At 44.8% G+C, this 27,654-nt stretch overlaps 3 protein-coding genes and 3 pseudogenes across 3 annotated transcripts; 3 read left to right on the top strand and 3 right to left on the bottom strand.

Annotated features, from left to right (window-relative positions):
• Nucleotides 1-585: 585 nt before the first annotated feature.
• On the top strand, nucleotides 586-3,474 carry LOC135611922 (coatomer subunit alpha-2-like; annotated as a pseudogene).
• On the top strand, nucleotides 2,948-4,763 carry LOC135611913 (coatomer subunit alpha-3-like; annotated as a pseudogene).
• A 1,239-nt stretch (nucleotides 4,764-6,002) lies between these two features.
• LOC135612959 (squamosa promoter-binding-like protein 8) lies at nucleotides 6,003-7,305 on the top strand. Its single transcript, XM_065109819.1, has 2 exons — nucleotides 6,003-6,635; nucleotides 6,714-7,305. The coding sequence occupies exons 1-2, from the start codon at nucleotides 6,133-6,135 to the stop codon at nucleotides 7,165-7,167; spliced, it is 957 nt and encodes a 318-aa protein (XP_064965891.1). The 5' UTR covers nucleotides 6,003-6,132; the 3' UTR covers nucleotides 7,168-7,305.
• A 617-nt stretch (nucleotides 7,306-7,922) lies between these two features.
• LOC135611906 (expansin-B15-like) lies at nucleotides 7,923-8,959 on the bottom strand (annotated as a pseudogene).
• A 3,787-nt stretch (nucleotides 8,960-12,746) lies between these two features.
• LOC135611901 (expansin-B18-like) lies at nucleotides 12,747-13,787 on the bottom strand. Its single transcript, XM_065107551.1, has 4 exons — nucleotides 13,628-13,787; nucleotides 13,436-13,548; nucleotides 13,150-13,343; nucleotides 12,747-13,074 (listed from the first exon to the last, which is right to left on the bottom strand). The coding sequence occupies exons 1-4, from the start codon at nucleotides 13,785-13,787 to the stop codon at nucleotides 12,747-12,749; spliced, it is 795 nt and encodes a 264-aa protein (XP_064963623.1).
• Nucleotides 13,788-25,523: 11,736 nt separating this feature from the next.
• On the bottom strand, nucleotides 25,524-27,573 carry LOC135605285 (expansin-B15-like). Its single transcript, XM_065095197.1, has 5 exons — nucleotides 27,274-27,573; nucleotides 26,462-26,908; nucleotides 26,271-26,383; nucleotides 26,013-26,206; nucleotides 25,524-25,939 (listed from the first exon to the last, which is right to left on the bottom strand). The coding sequence occupies exons 2-5, from the start codon at nucleotides 26,640-26,642 to the stop codon at nucleotides 25,609-25,611; spliced, it is 819 nt and encodes a 272-aa protein (XP_064951269.1). The 5' UTR covers nucleotides 26,643-26,908; nucleotides 27,274-27,573; the 3' UTR covers nucleotides 25,524-25,608.
• Nucleotides 27,574-27,654: the final 81 nt, after the last annotated feature.

Raw genomic sequence — 27,654 nt, 5'->3', positions numbered from 1 at the left:
ATTTTTTGTTCCATCGCCTCACTTACCTCGCTACCTCTTCACCCGTTGCCTTTGCCCCGTTATCTCGTCGTAAAGTTCTGCTCTTTGTCTCGCCTCTGTCTCGAGTATGTCCTCACCTTCACTGGTTATTTTCGTCGCTCTTGTCCATAAATATCATTGCGCCCACATATATCGTCTCTGCTCTTGTTCATCATCTTTGCCTTGTCATCTTCGTCCTACCGTAAAGCCCCATCTGTTGAATTCTCCTCATGCATCATAGTCATTGACCTTGATTGAGGGGAAGAAGATAGCCACGACAGAGCTTCTTGTCCCTTCTCTCCGTATAGCCCATCACATTATGCGTCATCCATACCCTCTTCCTGAGTTGCTTTGCTTCTCTAATCGAGCGACGATGAGGGGCATAAGTGAATGAAGGTTGTACTCCTTCAATACGAGAGACTCAAAATCTAAGAGGTAGAAGAAAAGTGTGCTATCATTAAAAATGGCATGACTAGAGGTGAGGGGGCAAAACAACAACAATAGTGCAAGTTGTAGTAGAGATAGAGGGCGAGGGGATCACGATAAGGCCTTAATGGCATCTCGACAATGGCAAACAAGGGCATGACAATAGTGGTGGACGATGATGAGAGGATGCTCAAGGGTGATGGATAAGGGCAAGAGTGGAGGTGACGACGAACATGGGATGGGGTGGTAGCAATAGGCAAGAGTAAAGGTGAACGCAAGGGTGGAGGTGGTGGGTGTAGGCGAGGGCACACCGGAGACGGAAGCGACTATGCAAAGATGAAGGCAGAGGCTTATTGTCGTGCGAGAAAAAGTGAAAAAAATAGATTTTTTTAAAAACAATATATCTATTATATATATTTAATATTATTTTACTTATATAAATAATTATATTTTTTTTAAAATTTATAAACTTTGATTTTATAAATCCGCCATCGTTTAGAGAAGCTATGGAGTCTGATTGTTGTAATAGTTGTGAAACCTCATGTATCCAATGGTTGAGCTTTGTATACAAACGTAAGACTAAGTCTTCAGGCAAGTTGAGTTCTGTCACCATAAATTCTGGTTGCGAATCCAATTGTTCGAGCTTGTTGCAAGCAATCAAGAGATTCAAGGCAGTGTTTATATAAATATGCTTCATAAAATATATCTTTAATGCTTAAATTAAAAGAGTCGAATGATTCGGAGTAAGAAATACAATAAAGTTGTTGCATTTAGGGAGCACTGATGCAATTGATAAAACAATATTTATTTTCCTTTTGCCATTAAGAAGGTATTTCTAATTTATTATAACAGATTAATGTTATGCAGGGGCTTTAAGGAAAATATACAGAGATAAATTGAGTCCTGAAGGGGCGAAAAAACTAATTAGTAGGGGCTTTTTCGCTAAATTGCCCAAACGAGCAACCGCTGAAGAAGAGCGGCGAGTGCCCCTTCTCTCTGATCTGGGTTGTTTTGCATTGCTTTCGATCGCTCAGGTGGGCGTGGATGTGACGCTGACCATGTTTGAGACGAAGAGCAACCAGGTGAAGGCTCTGGCTTCCACCGCAAGCGGCCGTGGATTCTTGCTAGCCTCCATAGCGGCGTCATACAGCTGTGGGACTATCCGATGCGCACGCTTATCGATCGCTTTCCGCGGCGTCCTCTTCCACAAGCTTGAGCCTCTTTTCGTCTCCGGAGGTGACTGCCATCCCTCTCTCTGTCGTTGTAATGACGCGCGTCCTTGATGCGCAATGTTCGTTCGATCCTAATTGATTCTGATGTCGTCCTATGTCGCTTGTTATCTCGGTCCTTCAAAAAGATTGTGGTCTCAAATTACTTTTGGAGTGCCTGAATTTGCTACTATTGCATTTTGTTGATACAAAACTATAATGTTGTGCATATATAGGATTGGAATACGATATCCCTTGGTTCGTGCTTTTAGGTTGACTATCTTAAAATTGATTAGGTCATCAATGGTAAGACATCCTCATTCATTCAAAGCATGAATCTCTTGTTTGAGACTCTTCCTTTAGAACGCACTCCGAAGGATCCAAATTGTTTGTGCATTTGATGCTGAAAGCAAAGTTGTAATTGCAGGAGATAACTACAAGATTAAGGTGTGGAATTATAAGACCCACCGGTGCTTGTTCACACTTCTTGGACATCTTGATTACATCTGCACTGTTCGATTCATTGACGAGCACCCATGGATTGTTAGAGCAGATCAAACCATGAGGACTGAGAACTAGCAATCTCAGACCTGCATTTCTGTGTTGACCGGGCATAACCATCATGTCATGTGTGCCTCATTCCATCCGATGAAAGACCTACTTCTGTCTGTCTCTCTGGATCAGCCAGTCCGTTATGGGATATCAGTTCACTGAGGAAAAAGGTTTCTCTGGTTGATGATGTCCTGCATCCGGGTCGGATAAATGCGTATTTGGGGGTGTTGATGCTGCTGTCAAGTATGTGTTGGAAGGCCATGATCATGGAGTCAATTGGGTATCTTTCCATCCTACCTTGCCTCTAATTGTTTCGGGGGCAGATGATCGACGATTGAAACTGTGGAGAATGAATGGTAACCTGATATAAACATCTCTGTTAACATCCTTATCCTTCTTTAGGAGTGCAAACTGAAATTGTTATTTTGTCTGATGTTGAGAAAAATGAAATTGCAATTTACAGAAACTGATCTAATAGAGTTCTAGAGATTGTTTTTTGTGTTTCTATCATATCATTTTAATGTGAGAAATGTCTGAAAATTTTATTTATTTCCTTTATGACATGAGTCTAAGAAGGAAAATATTGATGTTACTTGTTAGCTTAAACGAAAGCGAGTCCACTAATGTTAATCTCATTGTAACAGATTGAAAAGCTTTGGAGGTGAACACGTTGAGAGGTCACATGAATAATGTTTCTTGCTGCACATCCAGAAATTGACAGGTATGAACATTCAGTCAGGAACATGACTGTTCTAAATTCTCGCTGCACATCCAGAAATGAACCTTCTGTTGCTAGTCATGATAATGGCATGATTGTTGTCATATTGGAAAGGGAATGTCCAGCTTTCTCTGTCAGTGGAGATACTCTATGCTATGTGTAAAATTGTTTCTTGTGTTTCTATAAGGTAGCTCCTATAAGAAGATCTGGCTCTGTCAGCTTGAAGCAGGGTTTTAGAACATTCTTTTAGTCCCAGTGAGAATGCTGTTTTGATATCTTCTGATGTGGAGGGTGGATCTTATGAGCTTTATATTGTTCTTAAGGGCATTTTTGGAACGGGTGACTATATGCTGGATTGCAAGCAAGGGAGCTGGAGCATCAATTGTTTTTGTAGCTCGTAATAGGTTTGCTGTTCTTGACAAGATTAGCAATCATGCTATTGTGAAAAACCTTAAAAATGAGGTTGTAAAGAAGAGACTTCTTGCAATTGGTACGGATGCCATATTTTATGATGGCACTGGTAACCTGTCATCCAGAGCTGAGGATAGGATGCCCATTTTTTATCTAAAACAGAGGGTTGTTCTCAGAGAACTTCAACTGGCTTGCTGCTGAATTCTCTTCTGATGCCACCTCTACCGCTCATGTGCAGTGGTGATTGGCTACTGTTAGGGGTAATGAGGGGTATCTTCAATGACGGTTTGGACACTGGGAGGGTAGAAAATGAGGAAGAGGAAGAAGCTACTGGTGTTGAAACGGTGATGAGGAATTGGACATTGTTGACAAGGAGGGTATGATGCAAAATATAGTAGCAGAAATTGAGGATGAGGTAACAAATGAAGTTAATGATGAAGGAGGATGGGACCTTGAGGATTTGGAATTGCCGCTTGATGTGGATACATCAATAGATGCTGGAAGTTCCTTATCTGTTGCCCCTACACCTGGTATGCCTGTCAGCCAAATCTGGATTCAGAAGTTATCTATTTTGCTGGGGAGCATGTGGCAGCTGGAAATTATGACACTGCCATGCGTTTGCTTAGCCGGCAATTGGGTATAATGAACTTTGCACCTATGAAGCCATTGTTCCCGGATCTTCTTGTGGCCTGTCATACCTAGATGTGTGCCTTTCCTGTTTGTTCCAGCTATATCAATTGCTGTTGCGAAAGGATGGAATGAGTCTACCAGTCCTAATACAAGGGGCTCAACAGCACTTGTGTACAACTTTGTGCAGATGGATGAGATGCTAAAGGCGGCTTATCAAGCCACAACAGAGAAAATTTCCAGAGGCTTTGCCAATTTCTCAACATTCTGTTCACTATCCCGTTTGTTGCAGTGGACTCGATGAGGGAAGCTGATGAGGTGAAGGAGCTAATTGAGATTGCTAGTCTCCTGGGCTTGAAAATGTAAGTTCAGAGCAAGGAAATCAAGGACAATTCAGTTTAACAGCAGGAGCTGGCAACTGTAAGCTTCCGAAGATTCTTACGAGGCTTGTCCTCCATAATGCTATGACTGTCTGCTACTAGGGAGGGAACCATGCTACAGCAGCTAAGTTTGCCAGGTTGCTTCTGGAAAACAGTCCAACTGATATCTAAGCAAAGAAGGGTAGGCAGGTGCTACCACATGCTGGTGATAAAAAGGATGCTAATAAGCTCAATTATACTTACAGGAATCCCATTTGTTGTTCGTGGGGCAACTTTTGCTCCAATCTGTCGTGGGCAGAAAGATGTATCCTGCCCTTATTGTGGAGCTCGGTTCGTCCTGCCATTGAAGGGCAGCTCCGTTCTGTCTGTGAGCTTGCAGTGGTTCGAGTAGATGCCTCATGTTTCTTACACAAGCTAAGATAATTGGGACTAGGTAATCTCTTACATATGACATTTCCTTTTCTTTCTGTAGAGTGCTTGAATGTATCGTACTATTTCTTGCTTCGAATGTATTGATTGTTTGAATGTTAAAGCACATAGCAAGAGAGTTGCTTTTGAGCATTGTTCCTTGTTTCTTTTCGCCATTAGGTAAGTGCTGGAGTTTTAAGGCTTTGATCGATTTTTACAGATTATTTTGGAAAAGAAAATCAATTTAGGAAGTCCTTTTGCTTCAAAGATGCGGTAACGAACCCTTCTCATATGTGCTTGGTTAGCAATGTGAATGATTCTTTTAGTTGGCAAGTCTATTAAAATTTGGTTTGATCATATATATACCCAAGATGTCTTTTGTTGTGCAAACTCTTCCATCACAACCCTTTGCTAGGGATGCAAATTCTATAAACCCGCATCTATAGGAAAATTATTAATCTTATCATGCTTTTAAGTCTTAATCATCCATCTTTTTGAATAAACATTTAATTTTTGAATGTCGTGTTGATCGAATCTTCCCATGGATGGAGTGTTGTCCATATTGAGATTAGGATAGTATATATTAACATGATACAAGATAATGCAGTGTTAACATGCAATACTACAGATCCCAACGTCATTAGGGGGAAAGTATGGGCTAATCCGATCGGTGTATTCTTGAAGCAGGAGCGAAGACACGCGTAAGCTGCTGATTCTTTGGGATTCCTGAAACATGTATCAACGGCACGAGCAGTCCTTCCCATCACGACCATACGCGGCACGATACAACACGTTTTTGCGGACGTAGACACGATGTTGACACGTGCAGAGAAGTGCTCCGTCCCGTCCTCTTCCGCTGTCCTCATCCCTCCCCGCCGCTCTTCCGGCCGTCGGATGCAACGAGGACAAGTCATCGGCGGATCAGCCCCGTGATCTCGTACTCCAAAATCGGAGGGCAGCAGTTCCGATGGCCGGGGAGAAAGCCAGCGGGGTGGCCACGGACCACGACGCGACGCGGGAATGAAACTTCATACGAGCTTCCTTATGTCAGAGCTCGTGCGTTCGTGTCGTCCCCAGAATCCGATGAAGGGGGACCGACGAGGGATGATTCCTTCGGTCTAATTCTCCAAACTTGCAGCAACCAGACAAAGACGATGAACGCAGTCCAGTAAACGTGGATAACGCTGTGTAATCATCTCAGTAAATATTGCACCTATTTAAGCCGCAGTTTACGCTCTCCTGGTGCAGCCAAGGTGAAAGATAGCGAGCTCTTAGGGTTTCACTTGCTTATTTTCTTCGTTCAAGATTCATCACTGGAATCTTCTTTGGCCTTCTCCACTCTCCTCTTAATGATTTACAGTTGTAGACTGAAGCCGACATAAAGATGATGTTGGATTACGAGTGGGGGAATCCCGCTGCGGCAGCAGCAGCCATGCTGCTGTTTGGCGAGGAGAACGGCGGCCACGACGGCGGGCAGCAGCATGCAACCCTGTTCGACCACTTCGGCGGCCATGGCCTTGGCGGCAGCGGTTTCGCTGACTTCTTCCCGCAGCCTCAGCCGTTGACGGCTGCGGCACTCTTCCCGCCATCGCCGCCTTCGACGTGCCACCAGCGGTATGGGATGGCACTGCCGCCATTGCCGGCGAGGATCGGGCTCAACCTCGGGGTACGCACCTACTTCTCGCCGGCGGAGGAGGCCAGCGTCGTGGTTGGGCGAGTGTGCCGGCGGAGGACCCGCATAGCTCGGTGCCAGGCAGAGGGATGTGGGATCGACCTCACACATGCGAAGCACTACCACCGCCGCCACAAGGTGTGTGAGTTCCACTCGAAAGCTTCGATCGCCATCGTCGCCGGCCTTTCTCAGCGTTTCTGCCAACAATGCAGCAGGTCCTGTATCCATCCCACTCCTCACTATTTCGTGCTTTAAAGCTCAGATCCACTGAGATGACGTTCAAGTACGTATAGGTTTCACGCGCTCACAGAATTCGATCAGGGGAAACGGAGCTGCCGGAAGCGGCTGGCTGATCACAACCGCCGCCGGAGGAAGTCTCAGGACCTGGCGACGAGTACTGTAAACCAGCACAACAACAACAGTAGCAGCGACGCATCCGCCGATGCCAAGGCTCCAACGTCATTTACCGGGTGCAAACCGGAAAGCGATTCACCGGTGGCGCACATGTCACCACCTCAGGCACAGCCGCTGTTGCCGATGCCGCTGACCCACACGGCCACAACGAGGACAGGGCTGGGGCTCGGCTGCGGCAGCGGTGTCGCTGGGACCGGGATGGCGTTGTCATCGTCCGCTGAGAACTCGCCGCCGGGTGCGCCATTCCTGGTGCAACTGGGGGAGTTCCGAGTCCGCGAGGAGAGGTTTACGGCTTGGGGGGACGAGGAGGAGGATCGCAGCAGCATTAACTAGAGGGCATGGTCGGATCAAGCAGCAATAACAAGCAGTAGGAGTAGTACTACGTAGTAGTGCTTTCTCTCGTTGGTTGATTTCTATGTTGGTTTCAGGCACCCTTTTCTTCTAATAAATCAAAAGAGTTTTTCTCCTTTATTTAAGCTGCTTCAAACTATGTAAACACTATTTCTATCGACTTCGTACGGCAAGGAAGTATGAGACACATAACAAGTATTGACACTTCAAATTCTTGAATAGATTGGATATCGAAAATATCCCACTTGCTATTATATATCCCTAATGGAGAAATCATGGCGCCGAAAGAAAATAGTAATAAGACGTATCACAATTCTACTAAGTAACTCTCTCTTTTCTTCTTGTTTTTATAAACAAAAACATGGAATCAGACTCGATTTGATAGGATAATTGGCCTTCTATCAGCTAATTTGAACCACTAGTTCAATACACTATGATCTAAGACCCTTAAAGGTCAATCTAAATCTTTACACACTTAGATCTTCTCAGACGTATACGGTAAAAAGGGAAAAGTTTTTATTTAGATCGCAATTAGGATTCGTGAACGAGGGGAGAAAGAGGACTCAACACAAACACATGCATTACATGAAGTTTCGATTGAGAACAGAAGAGCTGATATCGTCTTCCACACTTCTTATTTATGAGTTTCATATTGCAATAACCCCACACACACACACACACAAAGTATTTAACATTATCCTTTATAAGTAGTGGTTTAGTGCATTGTTTTAGACTAATTAGAAGTTGACGTTGGAGTTGTACGTGCTCCCTGGTGTCCAATCGGCGGGGATGACGTTGGAGGCGACGAGGGTCTTGCCCGACAAGCCGGAGGTCAACCGCAAAGAGAACGGCGCCTGCAGCGGCGACCCCTAGTTCAGCTTCTAGATGGCGCCCGACGACTGCTGCGTTGGAGTCCACGAGCCCGACCCTTGCTACACGTCAACGGTCGCAAGATCCCGGTCCTCCGCTTCGTTTATGATGAGCACGGCGAGGTAGTTTGCGTTGGATCCGGCATCCACCTTGAAGGCGACGTTGACGCCTGGGTAGCTGCACGGCACTCTGCGAAGCCACAGGGAGTGTGTTAGGGTCGGGTGTTCGAGTGGCAGTTGTTCCGGGTTGGGGTTCTCACCTGTGGAGTACTGTACTTGAATGGCTCCTGCGGCCCGAAGCGTGTCTTCTTGACCGGGCTTCGACATGGCCCCGAAGGCACTCCCGCTGAGGTCAAAATGGACGGCGCCGGAAGCACACGGACCGCCGGGGCACTCATCCGTGATGACGAGAGTCACCGGGTTTCCGGAGCATGCAGCGTTCGACGTGCACGAAACCTGATCCAATCAGTGCCATGATCATTCTTTCTCCCAACATATATACGTAGCAGATGACACAATTGCTGGCTAAGCGTGTGTACCTGATAACAAGCACCACATCCCTTGCCTGATTTGTACAGCGAAGGACCTTCTGCTGCTATCGTGGATGAGAACGGGGCCGTAGCAACTGCACCACCTGTATGGATATACATACATGCAGAATATTTCACGTATGATCTCACATATGCTTCAGAACGTAACACCGGAATGTTGCTGACATTACCATCACTTCCAGCGCCATGGGCGCTTCCGTACCAGGTGGCTTCGGCCGGCGACGTGCCAAACACTGCGGCGTACGTGTTCAGGAAATTGCGGCTGGAGCAAGCGCAGGGACGAAACAGGGAAAGGAAACCAAGCAGTGCAACGAAGACAAGAAGAGAAGAGGGATGACGAAGCGAGAAGGCCATGGCTACTAAGCAAATGCTTCGAGCTCGACGAGGAAGAAGAGATGGTTGGTTGCTCGGATCGATCAGTTTATTCGTAGCATGTATTTATCTTTTACTTCCAATTTTTTGTACCCTCGCATTGTTTCCAAGTTTTGAATACCTGACAAACAATAAAACCTTTTCAATTCCTATTTAGAGATAATATGAAATAAATATTTCCATATTAATTAAGATTTTTCTTCATTTCCTAAAGAAATATGGGCAAGACTTTTTTTTTCATCTTATTTAAGAATAAAGTAAGTTGAAATAAATCACACTGAATTACATGGTAACTCCTTCAATCACACACGTGTTTAGGAAATTTAGAGTCTAAATGTGCTCTGGTTAAAGTGTATGAAAGAATGTGTGATGAGCATATTCTACTAGTCATAGGTGTCTTGCAAGTCAATCACATGAGTGATGGTATGCATAATATAATACACACTCTTTTTTGTTTATTATATATTAGGTATTTTTTTCATTTTATATTGTCTATTGTATATATTCAAATATCTATAGATTTATGTAATGAGAATCGGATCGTGATGAGATCATGATAATAAAACCGATTCGCTATTAAATATAAACCTTAAATAATCTCAGTTATAGGTTACTCAAGAGGGACATCGAGATAATTGGATAGACTAGTGTGTTGTATACTTATCTAGGAGGATGCTGGTCTCATAGTTGCTCATATAAGAACACTAGGGATATAATGTAGGTGCTCATTGAAAATGATTTTACTGATTGATCTGTTTATGGAATACTGGATAATTGATAATATCTCATTATTAGACATTGATTTTATTATCTCGGTGGTATATCTAGTTCTTAAACTTAAGACACAAAGGATATCTTTTATGAGTACTTTACTCTTTGATACCAGACTTATAGGCTTGAAAGTTTCATATATTGCACAACTGGTCATCATGAGTGACAACTAACCTTATAATAGTTATTGAGTCTCGACAAAGAATCATCCGCTCTTGGTGTCATGAGAGAAATATCATATGCATTTTTACTTATATAAATCTCTTGTCAGGGTCATTCGGATTGAAAGAGAAAGAGTTTTCCGAAATAATCTAATTAGAGCGAGACTCGAGCAGATTCTGTATAGGTTTGATAGCACCATACCTGATGTACGATCCATGTATCGTTTGGGAACTACGGCATAGTGGCCTATTACGTTTGCGGTCAATGAGTCGAGTAAATTATTATGAAGATAATAATTCACTGAGCTAGAAAGAATTCTGATAGGTACAACTCACGGCCAGCTCGATATTGGGCTTGGAGGGTCACACACATATGGTAGGTGTTGCCACGAGTAGAGGTTCGGATATAAGATATCCGCTGGAGCCCCTATCTTATTAGATAATAAGCCATTGAATTAGTAGATTCTATAGATGAGATTCAATAAGAGCCAATGAAAGATTATTAGGTAGAGATTCATTAATCAAATATGCTTGGGTAGTTGGATAAAGATCTAGTACATAATAAAGTATGATCTATTAGGATTAAGTTAAGATGGAGCCTCTATAAATAAGAGGGAACCAAAGGGTCATAGGCTAAACCATTTTTTACTATATCTCATATACTCCTCTCTCCCTCCTTTCCTTAGCTAGTAGTCTCTGTTTTGGGTGTGTGAACAGTAAGATAGATTGGCCACTTATTGATCATGTGGTGCACGTGAAAAGGAGGATTATAAAACGATTTGAGGAGCATCTTCACTACCCCTACTGTGTGGATCATCGCTAGAGAGGAGGAAAGTTGACCTCCTTCATTCTTTCCCATAGATTTGTAGATTTTTAGGGATATACAATCTTCCTAAGTAACACATTTTTCATATACGCGTAGTTTTCGATTTTACAGGTTTTTGCACACCAATCTTTGCACAATGATGAAACATTCTTTCTCTACGAGAAATTTTAGAATTTTATTTTCTGTTCTTCCGTTGCACATGTGATGATACCCCAGATTTTCCAACAAGTATAACCATACTATTATAGTGATATAATAGAATATGGAGAGCTTTATATCGCTACATCAGAGCCACATGGGCCAAATGCCCATAGAGGATTTGTCTTACACATTTTATTTTCATACCTTCTAACCCCACTTGATTATTTTGTTCTTACTTATTTAAATTTATTAAATTATTATTTAAACTAATTAAAGTTAATTAAGTCATTTTTGGGAAGATGAGTTAGCATTCTCTTGGGCTCATCCCACTATAAAATTTTAATTGTTGTTAAGGTTAGTTATATTCACTTATGTCTTTACTCTTCACCTCAATTCTAACTTGAGCGTCGATAGATCAGATTGAGCATCCCACCTAACTCTAGTCTTTATATGGTCGACTTCTAATATTTGAGTCACCCACTCAATCATCTTCCGACTCTTGTACATAGCCTAAAGTTGAGTCGAGCTAATAGAGATATCACCGACAATCACACCATCAAACCATCAATCAAGCAAACACTCGACTTAGTTTTGGATAACCTTTCCGAACCCACTTATCCTTCGATGCGAAACCTACAAAAGATTTAAATTTGAACCGATGTTGGCTCCGTGGTTCGACATGTTAGAGAAGGCTAAAAGTAGAGTTAATCAAATATCACCCAACACAGAATAACGCACTCAGTACTATCTTTCTGGAAATACTCATTTAATCGACGTGGAAATTTTGCGTAGTTACTGTTGGGACCATTGCATGTATGATTGATGAGAATTAGTCGTAACACCAAAAGAAAAAGATACACTATTTATTTGGCAACAACGGGTTATTCTTGCTCGGGCTTGGCATCATCTACCACAACCACTCGAGGGGAACCACTGCCGTTCTCGCGATTGCCATGGTTGGGACCTTGCCAAGGCACTGATTCTCCTCGACGATGACGCCTGAGACTCGCACAATCACCGAACGAAAGCCATACTCGAAGGAGTTGTAGTTCTGCCTACCGAGTCCCATCTGGAATCTTGTCGACGCTGGTATCTGGCGATCCCTTCGAGTCCATATTGTTGTCGGAGGAACTCTTCCAGCCAGTGGTGGTTCACTATGTCCTCGACCTGACGAACGAGGTCGGCATTGGCGGACTAGAGACGTAGGGCTTTGTCGGCAAGATGCCACTTCCGAATCCGAGTGTCTCTGAGCAAATGCTAGTGGGTTTCATAATGCCGCTTCAGTCGCCTCGATCAGTTTCTTCGTCATGTCCTTCGTCTCTTCAAAAAGGATCGTCGGCGCAGCTGACTCGGTCAATCAGAAAGACTTGACCGAAAAGTAATGGGTTCTCACCTTCGCAATACCCTTGTAGATTTCAGCGAGGATGTGTCTCCTCTCTAGAAATCGTTGGTGCTTGTTGAGGTTGGCCTTTGGCCTCAACGTGCTGTCATAAACTTATTTGGCATCAACCGGCTGTCATTTCCATACTCTGCCGCCTTACAAACAGTTTGGGCTTGAAAACCACTCAAAAACTATTATACAAGAAAACAAAGACTATCGATGAACAGTGTCACGTTGATCTTCTTTTTCTTTTTTCTACGCAAATTCATTCACTATCTCATTAACAATGCAAAACATAGATGATTATTAATTATCTTATTAGCAATGCATTACGCGAAACCTTGATTCAGAGCTTCCACGGTTCTCTTTTACGAGCTTCATGCAGTACCCAAGTCAAGTATGTATATATATACTTGGAACAGCCGCACACACACACAAAGTATCCAACAGAATCTTACATAAGTAGCAATTCGGTGCATTGTTTTAGACTTATGGGAAGTTGACTGTGGAGTTGTACGTGGCCCCCGGTTTCCAATCCACGGGGATGACGTTGGTGGCAACGAGGGTCTTCCCCGAAAGGCCGGAGGTCAGCCGGATCGATAATGGAGCCTGCAGTGGCCACCCCGAGTTCAGCTTCCAAACGGCGCCCCATGACTGCTGCGTGGGTATCCAGGAGCCCGACCCCGCCTGCTGCACGTCGACGGCCGAGAGATCACCGTCCCCGTCTTCGAACTCGATGACCACGGCGAAGTAGTATGGGTTGGATCCGGCGTCCATCTTGAAGCTGACTTTGACGCTCGAGTAGTTGCAGTGCACTCTAGGAAGCCACAGGAGAAGTATGTAAGGATAAGGGTGTTCTAGTGGTAGTTGCGTTCCGGGTTGGGGTTGTCACCTGGAGTATTGTATCTGAAGGGAGCCCACGTTGCGAAGCGCATCGGCTTGGCCAGGCTTCGCCATGGCCCCGAAGGCAGTCCCGCTGAGGTCAAAATGGACGGGGTCGGAAGCACACGGGCCGCCGGGGCACTCGTCCGTGATGACCACGGTCACCGGGTTCCCGGAGCATGCACCGTTCGAGGTGCACGAGACCTGATCCGATCAGTGCCATCGTCATTCTGTCTCCCAACATTATCTACGTAGCGGACGAAACAATTATAGCTACTTAGCTGAAGCGTGTATACCTGATAGCAAGCACCACATCCCATGCCTGATTTGAACAGCGAAGGACCGCCTGCTGCTATGAAGGATGAGAACGGAGGCTTAGAAACCGCATCACCATATCCACATGCACCACCTGTACATGCCGATCGACTATTTCACGTATGCTCTCATGTATACTTCAGAACGTAACGCCGGAATATTGCAGACATTACCATCACTTCCAGCGCCTCCGGGGCTCCCGTACCAGGTGGCTACGGCGGACGAGTTCAGCAAAATGCGGCTGTAGCAAGCGGAGGGGCGGAGCAGGGAAAGGAAACCAACGAAAAGAAGAAGAGAAGAGAGACGACGCAAGGAGGAGGAGGAGGTCGCCATGGCTGCTAAGCAAGTGCTTCGAGCTCGAGAACGAAGAAGAAATGGTGATACTATTTATAGACGGGATGAATACATTAACCTCAGCTAATTCGTAGTATTCAGTCCCGTATAATTTTGTTGTCCAAAAACCATATAATGTTGCATATTTTATATGGAGCACATTTTAACATTTTCTAATTCATATTTAAGGATAAAAATAGTATGAAATAAATCTCCCCATATTAATTAACAAATTTCTTATTCCCTACAAAAAAATCGATGCTTTTAAACCTTTATATAATTCTCCTCATATTAATTAAGATTTATTTTCTCATTTACCAAATAAACAACTGAATTCGCCTCCCGTTTCATCTCATTATGTGCGTTGAAGGGATCCCACCACGAGAGAGGAATGGATAAATATTGTCATTTTTGGAGATGGGTTTTCCGCTTTTGCTTTTAGTTTAACCGTCAGTCGAAATTGGTATCTATTGTATAGTTGCTTGATATTTCATAATCATAGATATTAGATAAAAAAATAATAATAATAATAATAATAATAATAATACATGACTTTATATTTATATAAAAATTTATATATGGTAAGGGATTTAACACGTAGACAATCAAACACTACGTCTATTCAGACGTCTTGTAAGTCTAGTATGATGCGTCAGCCGAGCGACCCACGTCGTCAGCATGACTGTGCTAACTGCGACACCCAACAATTCAGCCAGATGACTCCTCATGTTTGCGTCTCACTCGGTGAATTAACTCTCTCGATTGATCCCTACGATCACCGAAGCCTTCTATAAAGGGTCCTAAGTGTGCTACTCGATTAGAGTTCTTTGAACCCTCATACTTCTATAGTACATTTTCTTTAGCTCTACCAAATCAATCATTGGAGAAGCTTTTATCGATTAGTTTTCCAGAATACTTGTTGTCTGGACTTTTACATGTTTGATTGATGAATAATATCTCCGAAACTAAGAGAGAGAGAGAGAGAGAGAGAGAGAGAATGTGTGTGTGTGTGTGTGAAAAGACAGTATTTACTACGACCATCTCAGGAACTGTTACAGACTACGTCGATTGGGACCTTCCCAATCTCCTATATCTCAGTTGGCCTCCGCGTTGATCTCGTCTTCTGAGGTGACCCCTTAGCGAGGCACTGCTTGTGTGTTCGGGTGTCAGGAGCAACTTCTTGTTGATTTCTTGATGCTATGACTTGATCCCTGTTTGAATTGAGCTTGGAGTCAAGCGACCTCTATACCAAGCTCGAATTGGCATTGGCTAGTTTCTTTTCAAGCCTACCCACTCTTTGAGAAGAACTGTCTGTGTTGCTGATCTAGCATGAGGCACGACTGGTACTGATTTGCTCACCTTGATGCCTAAGACTTGTATGTTTCTTTTGTGGCTGTGTTCCTATTGAGCCTCAACATTCAACATTCAACATTCTTAGGACCTCGGACTCATGGCACAAGGAACGGGTGGTGCTGATTCGCTCGCCACACACTTATTGCTTGGGACAACAACCTTTTTCTTCTTAGTAGTAGGGGATCCTATTGGGCATTCGACATCCTAACCCCTGGATGTTGCATTCACCTGTACGAGAGATAGACACAAAATTCGATAAAGCACAAGTAATTTGGGAGAGTTGCTACCAATTTGCTCGAGGGGCATTAGCAAACTTCCGAGTGGTTTAGGCAAATCTAAAAAATCACTCTTCCAAATATGGACAACACTGGGATAATATTGACAATGTGAGAAAGACTACGAGATAACATCATGAGTTAGTTATTAACTATGTACGTAGGATCTTGTCTCTACGAAGAAGAATGAGTAAAAAGGAAGTCGAAGCCATTTCCAATATATATGTTTAACTATGGAGATAGTGATTTAATATATATGATTGATCACTAGACTGTATAACTATAAGATTAAATTTGGATGGAATGAAGAAATGAGATCTAAGGTGCATGAGGTCTTCAAAGTTGGTCGTGAAGTCAAATTCGCATGTTATGATATATGACGCTCCATCACTCAAAGAAGTCACCCTTGAAGGAGTAGTGTTTTTTGACTCGATAACCCTAACCTCTTTTGAGGATAAGACAGTGAGACTGATGAAAGAGAGGGGGGACAAATGCATCAAGGATTGGATGACCCTCTTAAGGAAAAGTACTCGACCTCAGAAAAAAAAAGGAAGAGAAAGCTATTTTAAACCTTTGTGATGAGAGGGTCAAAGTAAAAGGCTAGAGGGTTTAAAGTAAATATGAAGGCTTAGCCAAACAACAAGAAGGGATATAATATGTCTAATTTTATCCAATAACCTAATTATAAATATATAAATTACCAAGAATTAAATTATAAAAGTTTCCATTTAATCGTCTCTATCACTCGCCTCAGAGGAACAAAAGTAGAAAGAAGCGGGAGGGAAGGGAGAGAAGAAGAGACCAAAGAAGGGTGAGAGAGAGGAGAGGAAAGTAAGGAAGAAAAGCAATTATAGAAAAAATTGAAAGAAAAGAAGGAAAAAAAAGAAAGAAAGAAGCTAACGAGGGAAGGAAGAAAAGAGTAAAAAGAAGGACAAGGAAGAGATGAGTGGTCGACTGCCAAAAGAAAGAAAGAAAGACAACAATAGGAAAAAATAGAAGAAAAATAAGAAAAACTTTATTGAAGACCTGATTTGATATCAAATAAATTCAAATCAAGTTCAGAAAAAATTGTGTTAGGTACGTTTTTGAATTCGCTTACTCTCTTAATTATATTAGTCTATAGGTTTATAGATTGATTAGTTGATTTGATATTTATGTTGTGAAAGAAATAAAAGAAAGAAAAATTATTATTTTAGAAACAAAGGAAATGAAAGGAAGTATCAAAATTATATGTTTCTTTTGAGGATATACAATTCAAGTAAGTGTTGATGATTTCATCTAATCGATTTTCGAAAATAATAATGCATATATTTGAAATTTGTAAATGAACTTGATTAATGCAATTTACAAGTCATTTTGTTATTTAAAATATTACAAAAGAATTTATACATTAATTTTTTAAAAAATATGATTTAAATTGTTATATATTATTTTATAAGCATTTATTAATTTATGTTATCTGAATTTATACAAAAGTATATGTTCAATATTATATTTAAAAATAATTAAAAATATCTTAATATTGTTGGTCTTAAACTATATATTGTTTTATTAAATTTGAAATTATAAGCAAAAAAAAATTAAAACCCTTAGTTTTGTAAAAAGTAATTGGTATATTATTTCTTGTGACATGAAATTTGTCCGGTTAGTATAACTATGATATGGATTGAGTTATACATTGGAACATATAACTTTGATCGTAGTCATTAATATTATTATGTCTTCTGTTATGATATATTAGTTATATTTATACGCATGAACTCTTAAATATATTTATGAATTATCAATTAAGTATTTTGCACTATAATTATCTACGATTTGATATATGACATTAGTTATGCGTATACTTTGATTATGAAAATACATTTAAATATATCTTGATTTGAATATATCACATTCCTTTTATGTTCATAAGTCATGATTTAAAACACATGTAAAGTATATGTTTTTTTATAAATTATATCAATATAAAGAAAGCATTTGTTATTTATACATATTTAGAAAGCATTATTGAATATTCATTTATAATAAATCTTGCTAGTATATTAATAAGATGTGATTTATTCATATATTATTCCTTCTTTTTTTAGAGTTGAGGAGTAGCTCATTTTTTGATATGGTAGGAAGAACGATTTAAGAATCTCAGGGTATCATTGTACATTGATATTGTTTTGTGTATATATATATATATATATATATATATATATATATATATATATATATATATATATATATATATATATATATATATATATATATATTTTGGAGGGAATGTTATGAATTTTAAAGAAATTATTGAATTTATTAAATAAACTATGGAAATTATTTTAAATAAATTAAATAAATTTATTTTAAAGAAATTATTTATGTAATAAATATTCTACAACAATTAAATGTTCACGTTCAAACCTTGCATTCCTATAAGGAAACTTATTTGGATTGCTACATTGCATCATCTCCAACTTTATCGTCACACCCACTTAGCCAATTTGACGCAATGTGTGAATTTTGATGAGGTAAAATTTAGGATTCAATCGGCTGCTGCAAGTCAACGCCACGCCACGCCATCACCAGGTCAACAAAGGAGGGCTCTAGTGCACCGACCCAAGGTTCATACCAAGGCGTCCCCCGCCTCAGAAAACCAAAAGCCACGTCGTCTGAAATCGTCTTACGCGCCACAGGGCGATAGCTGCACTGAGGCACTGTCCCATTATTTCACGCGTCCTAGGATGACGGTCGCGCAAAGGTACTATCCCATCGATTCGAGCGTTCTAGGACGACGACCTAACTTCCCCCTCGAGAATCAACCGCCAAGAGGTGGCATAAAATCTCCTAGTCGACATCCGGCCGGGGGGAGAGGCAAGAAAAAATAGAGATCAGACCACTAACTTACTCGTTGAGGGGTCAAAGTCGGGAACCATCCGACGAGGGCCTTCTGTACAGGAAAGCAGTTACACCTGAGACATGATCATCCTGATCAAGAAGGCGTCTTTCCCCAAGCGGCTTTGACAACCCGACTGGCATCCAAGGACTCTCAACGAGGAGAGCGGACATCCTGAGTCGCTATCGTCCCTACCAGGAGATAGTGACCATCATCCCAACATCCATACCTCGACTTGCGATCGAGCAACATCAGCGACCCATCAAGCCGACCTTCGACTCTTGACATTGGCCTAGGGACCAGACCGTGCTGACTCATCAGTCACGGTACACACATTCACCAATATTTTTGGTATTAGAAGGAGGGTCATATTGCAGGAGTATCCCACAGGAGTTCTCCCTAAGGAAGAACCATTGGTCGATCACCCCCCCTTTCAGCCTCGGGGATCAGCCCCTCCCTACCCGCAGAGATGGGGGGATCTCAACCTCGACGCCAGATCGCTACTAGTGACTGCTTAATAATTCGGGATTTTCTCCCCCCGACTATACTGCAAGACCCTCGGTCGTGTTGCCCGAGGCATTCCTTGGCCTGGCCAAGCAAGTGTAAGCCTTGGCAAGAATGATGCAGACGATCGTCCCGCTCATGCCACAGAATGTGCAACTAACAGCTCCCCCGACCAACTCGACCCACTAAAGGCCAAGCAGGGAGTGACTCGAAATGGGAGAAGCCCGAGAGGCCTACCCGAGCAAAGCACGCTCGTGCCCTGCCAGATCGCTCTGCCCCACCCCGAGTCTGACACAATATTGTCTGATTCGACGAATGACTCGTTCAGGACCCAACTATCCATGGTCAATCGGCGCTTGGACGAGTTCTAGCGTAAGTTCTAGAAGTCAAGGGGCGAGATGGGCGATGGCAGCTCGAGTGGATCTCCTTTCACTCAGGAAGTACAGGACAAGCCTGTACTGCTCAACTTCAGGCTACCAGCAATGGAAACATACGACAGCGGCTCTGACCCTACGGAACATGTCACCGCGTTTCGGGCTCAGATGGCCCTCTACGACACCTCCAATGCGCTGATGTGTCAGGCATTCTCGACCACCTACAGGGGACCGGCACGTGCATGGTTTAGCCAACTAGGCCCATTCTCGATCTCATCCTTTGATCAGCTAGGAAGCGAGTTTGAGCAAAACTTCCTGGCTAGCGTGTGACCCAAGCCTTCTGTCGCCACCCTACTCACGTTATCCTAATGCGAAGATGAATCGCTCTCCCAATTCGTGACATGTTTTGCCGTTGAAATTTGGGGGATTCCCGAACGCTCATGCTTCTTTAATCATGCATGCGTTTCTGATGAGCCTGAGACCCTCGAGGTTCTTCTGGTCGCTGATTGAGAAGCTGCCTGTGACCATCCCCTAGATGCTACATCACACCAACCAATACATCGCTGTCGAAGCCCTAATGATAGGAAGGCATGAAGATAATAAAGAGGTCGAGGATAGAGTCGATCCGAGGAGCGACTTTAGCGCCACCAACACAGCCTCGCAGAAGACCCGACCGACCCGAGCTATCACTTCTGAGGCCCCCACCTCTACCTCTGAACACACCTGCGTACCTTGGTATACAAAAAGACTACGACTTAGATATATAATCGTAAAATTCACTCGCGACCGATCAAGGTCAAAGACCTCGTCCTTCGAAAGGTTGAGGTGAGCGACCCGACCCGAGCGAGGGGAAAACTAGCGCCAAACTGGGAAGGCCCTTATCGAGTCTACGACGTGGTCTGAGAAGGGACCTATCGCCTCGAGACTATAGAGGGAAACCCTCTACCAAGGACATGGAATGCGACAAATTTGAAGAGATTCTATCCGTAAAGACAAAAGGTCATGGTGCCAAAAAGACATGCTTCGTTAATCAAAAGAAGCATACACATCCGTGATCGGGCAGGACAAGAAGTCAGGATGCCGAAATGATGGTTTTTCATTGATGAAAAGAAATATACATTGTGGTCGGGTAAGACAATCTCAAATTTTGACTTGACCAAAGCCAAAAAACAAAAAGGGGGTACAACTCTTAGTTCGGAGGAGGAGTCTCAGGCCTGTCGTCGAAAGGGACGTTCACTGGCATGTCGACGCTCTGATCCTCCGGTTGGTCAGCAAATGGGTCTGACTCCAGTTCTAGGTCCAGGTACCTCACCTGAAAGCGATCATAAGCCACCCGGTACCCGAACTCATACGTCACATGCCCCGACCTAACTAGGCCACGCTTGAACCCGGGGGACGACTTGTAGTCAGCGATCACCTCGTTGATCTTCTCAGGTAGCACCAAGCGCTCCTCCTTCAGAATCTCCTCAGTGGCCCAGGCAGAAGATCTGGCAGATTTGACGTCCCGGGAGAGGGTCAGCAACTCATCATCAAGCGTCCGAACACACACTTGACTTTCCTCCAGCTCGACCTTCAGACGAGTCACCTCCTCGCCCAAGGCCGAGGCATGCTGTTCGATCGTGATGATGACCTCCAAGCCCAATCCGACCTTCAGCTCCAAGATCTCCATGCGAAGAGCGAAGGTGCTCGATCATTCTTCTAGCATCACGGACGTGATCAATCAGTGCCATGGTGTAATGCTAGCCCTGCGTGAAGGTCAGAGTTAGAATCCACCCCGAGACGATGGCACGACGGCCTTGGCATTAGGCGTCCTCTTCACCCACTTGTCACGGACAAAGTTCTAAACATGATGTTTAATGTAATACTTATGTATGTCCGTGTCTTTTGGTTTTTTCATACTTTGCACAGCATGTAGAGGGATGGTCGAAGGCTTAACAGCCTCATTTTAGTTGGATTTGGTGGCCTTCTTAGGCTTATAAATAAAGTTTGTGTCATGTGGACACTTGTGAGAGATATTCGGTCTATAGTGGATCATTTTAACCCTTTGTTGTGTAACCGTTCAGAGCTTATAAAGTCTATTTATAATTTACATTATCTATAAAGTATTTCTTAAAATGTTTGCTTGTAGATCCTGAGTGAGGCACTTTCTCTAACCTGTTTTCTCTTTTATAGGTCCTAAGGGACCATGAGAGGTTTTGGGGAGGCTGACCTTTGCGGACGGACATACAAGGGTGTCGCACGACTTAGGTAAAACCAGCTAAGTCCGTGATAGACTAGAGGTCCACCATCTCTACAAACAAAAGCCCGATCGGTCAGCTAGCTCGGGATGAACGGACGATCCATAACATGAGAATGACCATACCCCTAGTGGCTAGGCTTAACCTCGCCTTGACTAGCCACTCCTCGGTCATCTCCCTAATTGCCTGAGAAGAGGACAAAATGCCCCTTAATCGATTCACGTCTGCTGTTTCTCCGACAGAAAGAAACGGGGGGGCATCGTTGATGGTTTGGGAAGTCCACCCAGTATTGAAACCCCACCCCTGACTACAACTAATGAAGAAGAAGCGACTCTTACAACCCTTGTTGTTGGAAGGAGCGTCGCTGATCTTAAAACCGCTATGGGCGGTCAAGTAATACCCACCTCACCCCTTACACAAACGAAGGCTGGCCAAGAAGAGGGTCCTGGTCGGCTCGATCCTTGCTCCCCGACATCCCCGAGAAAAGCCACCAAATAGCGCCAAGAGTTCGGCGCTATCTGGGATGGCGAAATCCCCCACTTACGGAGGCACTCCTCGATAACGGGATGCAAAGGGAACCACAGTCTTGCCTCGAGGGCACCCATAGTCAGCCCAAATCCGTCGGGAAACTGATTGTGTGGCCGCTGACCGGGCCGAGGGGCGTAAACACCATAGCACTTCGAGATGCAATAGTGATCTCGAAGTGCCCCTAAAAGTTCCTTGGTCACCACCAAGTCCACATCATGCCACGACTTGTGGTTGTCAAGCATAGTAGAACTCCCTGTAGCCTTCGAAGGCTCGCCACCCGAAGATAAGCTGACAACCTCAACCCTTGGGCCCCCAGAAGAGGAAGACGAAGAAGAAGAAGAAGACAAGGAAGAAGAAGACGAAGAGGAAGATGGAGACATCCTGACCTCAAGGTTGGAATGAGCCAGGGCGCAGAACAAAAGGATGAGCAAAGTAGCAACCATTGTTCTGGGAGGAGCTTATAAAGGGGAAGCAAACCCACCGCGAAGTGACGTTTTGGCTCCCCGAGGAGAGAGATAAGCACGACATTCAAAGCCCACCATGACTTTTGGGATTTCCCCAAAATCTCCAACCTCAAAACTCCCGCCAAGAGATCGCGCGTGACAATGAGCCTCCCGCCAAAAGCAGCTCGTGACGAGTAATTTCCTGCCAAAACCTGCATTGCTTCACATGGCACGCCACATGGTACGATGGCACACGCGTGACCCGGCATGACGCCCAACATCTCGCTGGCCCTAAACCTGAGCCTGAGAACAATCACTTGGCCAACAGGTCCAGTCTCGGTCCAAGTCACGCCAGATTGGCTCTTGACTTGTGACTCGCCGACCCTAAACCTAAGCCCGAGTTGTGCTAGATCGACTCCTGACTTGCGACTTGTCGGCCCTAAAACTTGAGCCCGAGAATAGTCACTCAACCAACAGGTCCAGTCTTTGCCCAAGCCGTGCCAGATCGGCTCCCGACTTATGACTTGTCGGCCCTAGACCTAAGCCTGAGAATAGTCACTCGGCCAACAAGTCCAATCTCAGCTTGAGTCACGCCGAATCGGCTCCCGACTTATGACTCACCGGCCCTAAACTTGAGCCCAAGAACAGTCACTCGGCCAACAGGTCCAGTCTTTGCCCGAGTCGTGCCAGATTGGCTCTCGACTTGCGACTCGCCGACCCTAAACCTGAGCCCGGGAACAGTCACTCGGTTAACAGGTCTAGTCTCGGCCCGAGTCGCGCTAGATCGACTCTCGACTTGTGACCCACTAGCCCTAAACCTGAGCCCAAGAACAATCACTCGACCAATAGGTCCAGTCTGGCCTGAGTCGCGCCAGATTGGCTCCTGACTTGCGACTCGCCAGCCCTAAACCTAAGCCCGAGAATAGTCACTTGGCTAACAAGTCTAGTCTTTGCTTGAGTCACGCCATATCGACTCCCGACTTGTGACTCTCCGGCCCTAAACCTGAGCCCGAGAATCTTCACTCAGCCAACAAGTCCAGTCTTTGCCCAAGTCGCATCAGATCGACTCCCGACTTGCGACTCACTGGCCGTAAACCTAAGCCCGAGAACAGTCACTCGATCAATAGGTCCAGTCTTTGCCTGAGTCACACCAGATCGGCTCCCGACTTACGACTCGTCGGCCCTAAACCTGAGCCTGAGAATAGTCACTCGACCAACAGGTCTAGTCTTTGCCCGAATCACGTCAGATCGGCTCCCGACTTATGGCTCGCCGACCCTAAACCTGAGCCCGAGAACAGTCACTTGGCCAACAGGTCCAATCTATGCCCAAGTCGCGTCAGATCGGCTCCCGACTTATGACTCATCGACCCTAAACCTAAGCTCAAGAACAGTCACTCGGCCAATAGTCCAATCTTTGCCCGAGTTATGCCAGATCGGCTCCCGACTTACGACTCACCAGCCCTAAACCTGAACCTGAGAACAGCCACTCGACCAACAGGTCTAGTCTCGGCCCGAGTCGCGCCAGATCGGCTCCCGACTTATGACTCGTTGGCCCTAAACCTGAGCCCAAGAATAGTCACTCGGCCAATAGGTCCAGTCTTTGCCCGAGTCAAGCCAGATCGGCTCCCGACTTATGACTTGCCAGCCCTAAACCTGAGCCCGAGACTAGTCTCTTGGCATACGGGTCCAATCTTCGCCCAAGTCTCACAGCTCAGTCCCCCAACCAGTGACTCGTTAGTCTCGTTCCGCCTGGGCCCAACTGCCCGGCCAATAGTTTAAACCCTTCCCAAAGCACAGGGCGCCTCCCACCGAGCAGCTCCATGACGAGCCAGCCCGACTCCCCCTCACCAGTAATCGATGCATCTACAGCACGCCCTTCGTCCTCTCGCAAGGACCCCAAGGCGCGTGGGGGGGGGGGGGGGGGGAGGGAGGAGTGGGGTGGGGCGGGGTGAGGAGAGAAGTGATGAGGTAAATTTTGGGATACAAGTCCGTTGTTGCAAGTCAACGCCATGCCACGCCATCACCAGGTCAACAAAGGAGGGCTCTCGTGTGCCGACCCAAAGGTCGTACCAAGGCGTCCACCAGCAAGCTTCGAAAAATCCAGAGCGTCGTCGTCTGATGCCATCCTACGCGCTATAGGGCGACAGCTACACTGAGGCACTGTCCCATTATTTCACGCGCCCTGGGACGGCGGTCATGCAAAGGTACTATCCCGCTGATTCAAGCATTCTAGGACGATGACCGCACAAAGGTAATAACTTCCCCCTCGAGGATCAACCGCTAGGAGGTGGTATAAAATCCCATGGCCGGCATCCGGCCAGGGGGAGAGGAAAGAAAAAACAGAGATCAGACCACTAACTTACTCGTTAAGGGCCCAAAGTCAGGAACCACCTGACGAGGGCTTTCTGTGTAGGAAAGCGGTTACGCCCGAGACGTGATCATCTTGATCAAGAAGGCGTCTTTCCCCAAGCAGCTCCGACAACCCGACCGACATCCAAGGATTCCCGACGAGGAGAGCAGACATCCTGAGTCGCTACCGTCCCTACCAAGAGATAGTGACCATCGTCCCAACATCCATACCCCGACTTGTAGTCGATTAACATCGACGACCCGTCGAGCCGACCTTCGACTCCCGACATTGGCCTGGGGACCAGGCCGTGCTGACTCATCAGCCATGCCACACACGTTCACCAAGATATTTGATGACATATATAAAGTTAAATTATGGACCTAATTTAATATATTTAACTTGACAGTTTCTATTACTAGTAACGTGTGATATACATTTTTATTTCATCTCATCTTTTACATGAATATTTTCTAATGCTACTTAGTAGTGTTTGATCTGATTGCTAAATTTTTATGTTGATTTTGAATACCCTTTTCTTCTAATATCTCCGACGATTTAGATTTTTTTGTCAAGAATATATTTAGCTTCAACGATCGCTGTTTTTCGTTATTTGGAATTGTGAACAAGCGAAGAAAGAAGACACACAAACGCATGCATTACACGAATTCTTGATTCGGATAACGGAGGGAGAACATACGAACCGATCTCCTCTTCCTTCCACACTTCTTATTTATGGGCTTCATACAGTCGTACACGATCGAGAACGTATACTTGTAACAGCCGCACACACATACACGAAGCATTCAGCATCATCATATAGATATATATATATATATATATATATGAGCAGTAACTTAGTGCATTGTTTTAGATGTATTAGGTGTTGTAGTTGACGGTGGAGGTGTAGGTGCTCCCTGCCTGCCACCCGGCGGGGATGACGTTCGTGGCGATGAGGGTCTTCCCCGAGAGGCCCGAGGTCAGCCGGAACGAGAAAGGCGGCTGCAGCGCCGACCCCAAGTTCAGCTTCCAAACCGCGCCCCACGATTGCTGCATGGAGATCCACGAGCCCGACGCCCCCTGCTGCATGTCGACGGCCGCCAGATCCCCGTCCCCTCCTTCGTACACGATGAGCACGGCGAGGTAGTTTGGGTTGGATCCCGCATCCACCTTGAAGGTGACGTCGAAGCCGGGGTAGCTGCACTGCACTCTGCGATGCCGGAGGGTGTGTGTAAGGGTACGGTGTTCGTGTTGCAGTACTTGGTCTGGGCTGGGGTTCTCACCTGGAGTACTGTACTTGAAGGACGCCTGCGTTGCGAAGCTGGTCGCCTTGGCTAGGCTTCGCCATAGCCCCGAAGGCGGTCCCGCTGAGGTCGAAGTGGACGGGCTCGGCAAGACACGGCCCGCCGGGGCACTCGTCCGTGATGACGACGGTCACCGGGTCTCCGGAGCACGCGTCGTTCGTCGTGCACAGAACCTGATCATATCAGATCATTAACGCATCCATGAAGCAGATGAAATAGCAAGCTAAGCGTGTGTACCTGATAGCAAGCACCGCAACCCTTGCCGGACTTGTAGATCGAAGGACTTCCTGCTGCTATCATGGACGAGAACGGAGCCGTAGCGACTGCACCACCATATCCACATGCGCCACCTATAAACACACACATACATGCATAAGATTTCACGTGTGATCTCGGGTGTAATTCAGAATGCAACACCAGAATATTACCGTCACTTCCGGCGCCGTTGGCTGTTCCATACCAGGTGGCTCCGGCTGACGACCAGGTGGCCCCGGCTACGGCAGACGAGTTGAGGAGTTTGCGGCAGGCGCATGGGCCAAGGAGGGAAAGGAAGGCTAGCAGTGCGACGAAGACAAGAAGAGAAGAGTGATGAGGAAGTGAGAAGGCCATGGCTACTAAGCAAATGCTTGGAGCTGGAGGAGGAAGAAGAGAAGGGTTGGTTGTGGTTCGAGATGCGAAGTCTGTGAGTATTTATAGTTTGGATCGATGTATTACCTCAGTTGATTCGCAGTATCTCAGCCGCAAATTCTGAGTTGAAGGCTACTAAATGGCATTTCTAAGTAAGCATCTAACGATGCATGGCTTGGTGGATCAGCAAGAGGATGAACTTTTGCCGTGATTATGGACTTTGACAACTTCAATGCACACTAATCGATCTGGTCAGAGAAAATGTTTACTGTAAAGAATACCCATAAATCACCAAATATTCTATTCTTAAGCACTTCCTGTTGTACATGCAGTTAATAGAGCCTAAAGAACTTATGCCTCTCCCTCCTGCAAATGTTCTCCCAACTTGTTCGTATCTATGATAGAAGGACACATCAGCTGTCCTAGATATGTTAGAAGATTCATTAATCTATTACTATTAATGGCGAATCGTTTTGAGTCGACTCTATTATTATTTCCCAATCTCTTAAAACATTTAATTTCCTTTGAATATCCAATAAATAAAAAAGATAGATTCCACTACAGTAGATTTATTTTTTAGAGACTAGAAATAATATGTTGTAGAATAATTTACCTGAAAATGATTGAAGAATGAAGCGTAGGTGAAAACTGCATGGTGTGCATGGAGGAAGAGGACACGTTACCCCACCCCGAATCCGGGGTCTCGAAAGTGAGCCGTCCGCCCCACGAACCGAGCCGATGATGGCGGAATGCTGGCCGTTGAATCGACCTCACGTATCACATCAACGCCCCCATCGGACGGCTGCTCGTCGTGGTGGCCCGGACGTAGGAGGCCCCGTAGTCATAGGCCCAGTTTAGGCTTCTTATCCTTCACATTTCATATACCAATATGTCATCGAGAGCTTTACTTGCTTAATCAGATAATATTGAACGAGTCAATCCATTGAATCTCGACAGAATAATAATAATAATAATAATAACAACAACAACAACA

The sequence above is a fragment of the Musa acuminata genome, chromosome BXJ1-2 (assembly GCF_036884655.1).
Source record: "Musa acuminata AAA Group cultivar baxijiao chromosome BXJ1-2, Cavendish_Baxijiao_AAA, whole genome shotgun sequence".
In the NCBI taxonomy this organism is placed as follows: Eukaryota; Viridiplantae; Streptophyta; class Magnoliopsida; order Zingiberales; family Musaceae; genus Musa; species Musa acuminata.
This window is presented reverse-complemented; position numbering and strand designations above follow the sequence as displayed.

What these genes read in the sequence shown, in the direction of transcription:
- LOC135612959 (XM_065109819.1), top strand. Translation starts at nt 6,133, where the DNA reads ATGATGTTGGATTACGAGTGGGGGAATCCCGCTGCGGCAGCAGCAGCC. An exon ending in TTCTGCCAACAATGCAGCAG is followed by an intron (nt 6,636 to 6,713) that starts GTCCTGTATCCA and finishes AAGTACGTATAG; the next exon opens with GTTTCACGCGCTCACAGAAT.
- LOC135611901 (XM_065107551.1), bottom strand. Translation starts at nt 13,787, where the DNA reads ATGGCGACCTCCTCCTCCTCCTTGCGTCGTCTCTCTTCTCTTCTTCTT. An exon ending in CGGAGGCGCTGGAAGTGATG is followed by an intron (nt 13,549 to 13,627) that starts GTAATGTCTGCA and finishes CGGCATGTACAG; the next exon opens with GTGGTGCATGTGGATATGGT. An exon ending in GATGTGGTGCTTGCTATCAG is followed by an intron (nt 13,344 to 13,435) that starts GTATACACGCTT and finishes TGATCGGATCAG; the next exon opens with GTCTCGTGCACCTCGAACGG.
- LOC135605285 (XM_065095197.1), bottom strand. Translation starts at nt 26,642, where the DNA reads ATGGCCTTCTCACTTCCTCATCACTCTTCTCTTCTTGTCTTCGTCGCA. An exon ending in GTTGCGGTGCTTGCTATCAG is followed by an intron (nt 26,207 to 26,270) that starts GTACACACGCTT and finishes TGATATGATCAG; the next exon opens with GTTCTGTGCACGACGAACGA. An exon ending in CTTCAAGTACAGTACTCCAG is followed by an intron (nt 25,940 to 26,012) that starts GTGAGAACCCCA and finishes CCGGCATCGCAG; the next exon opens with AGTGCAGTGCAGCTACCCCG.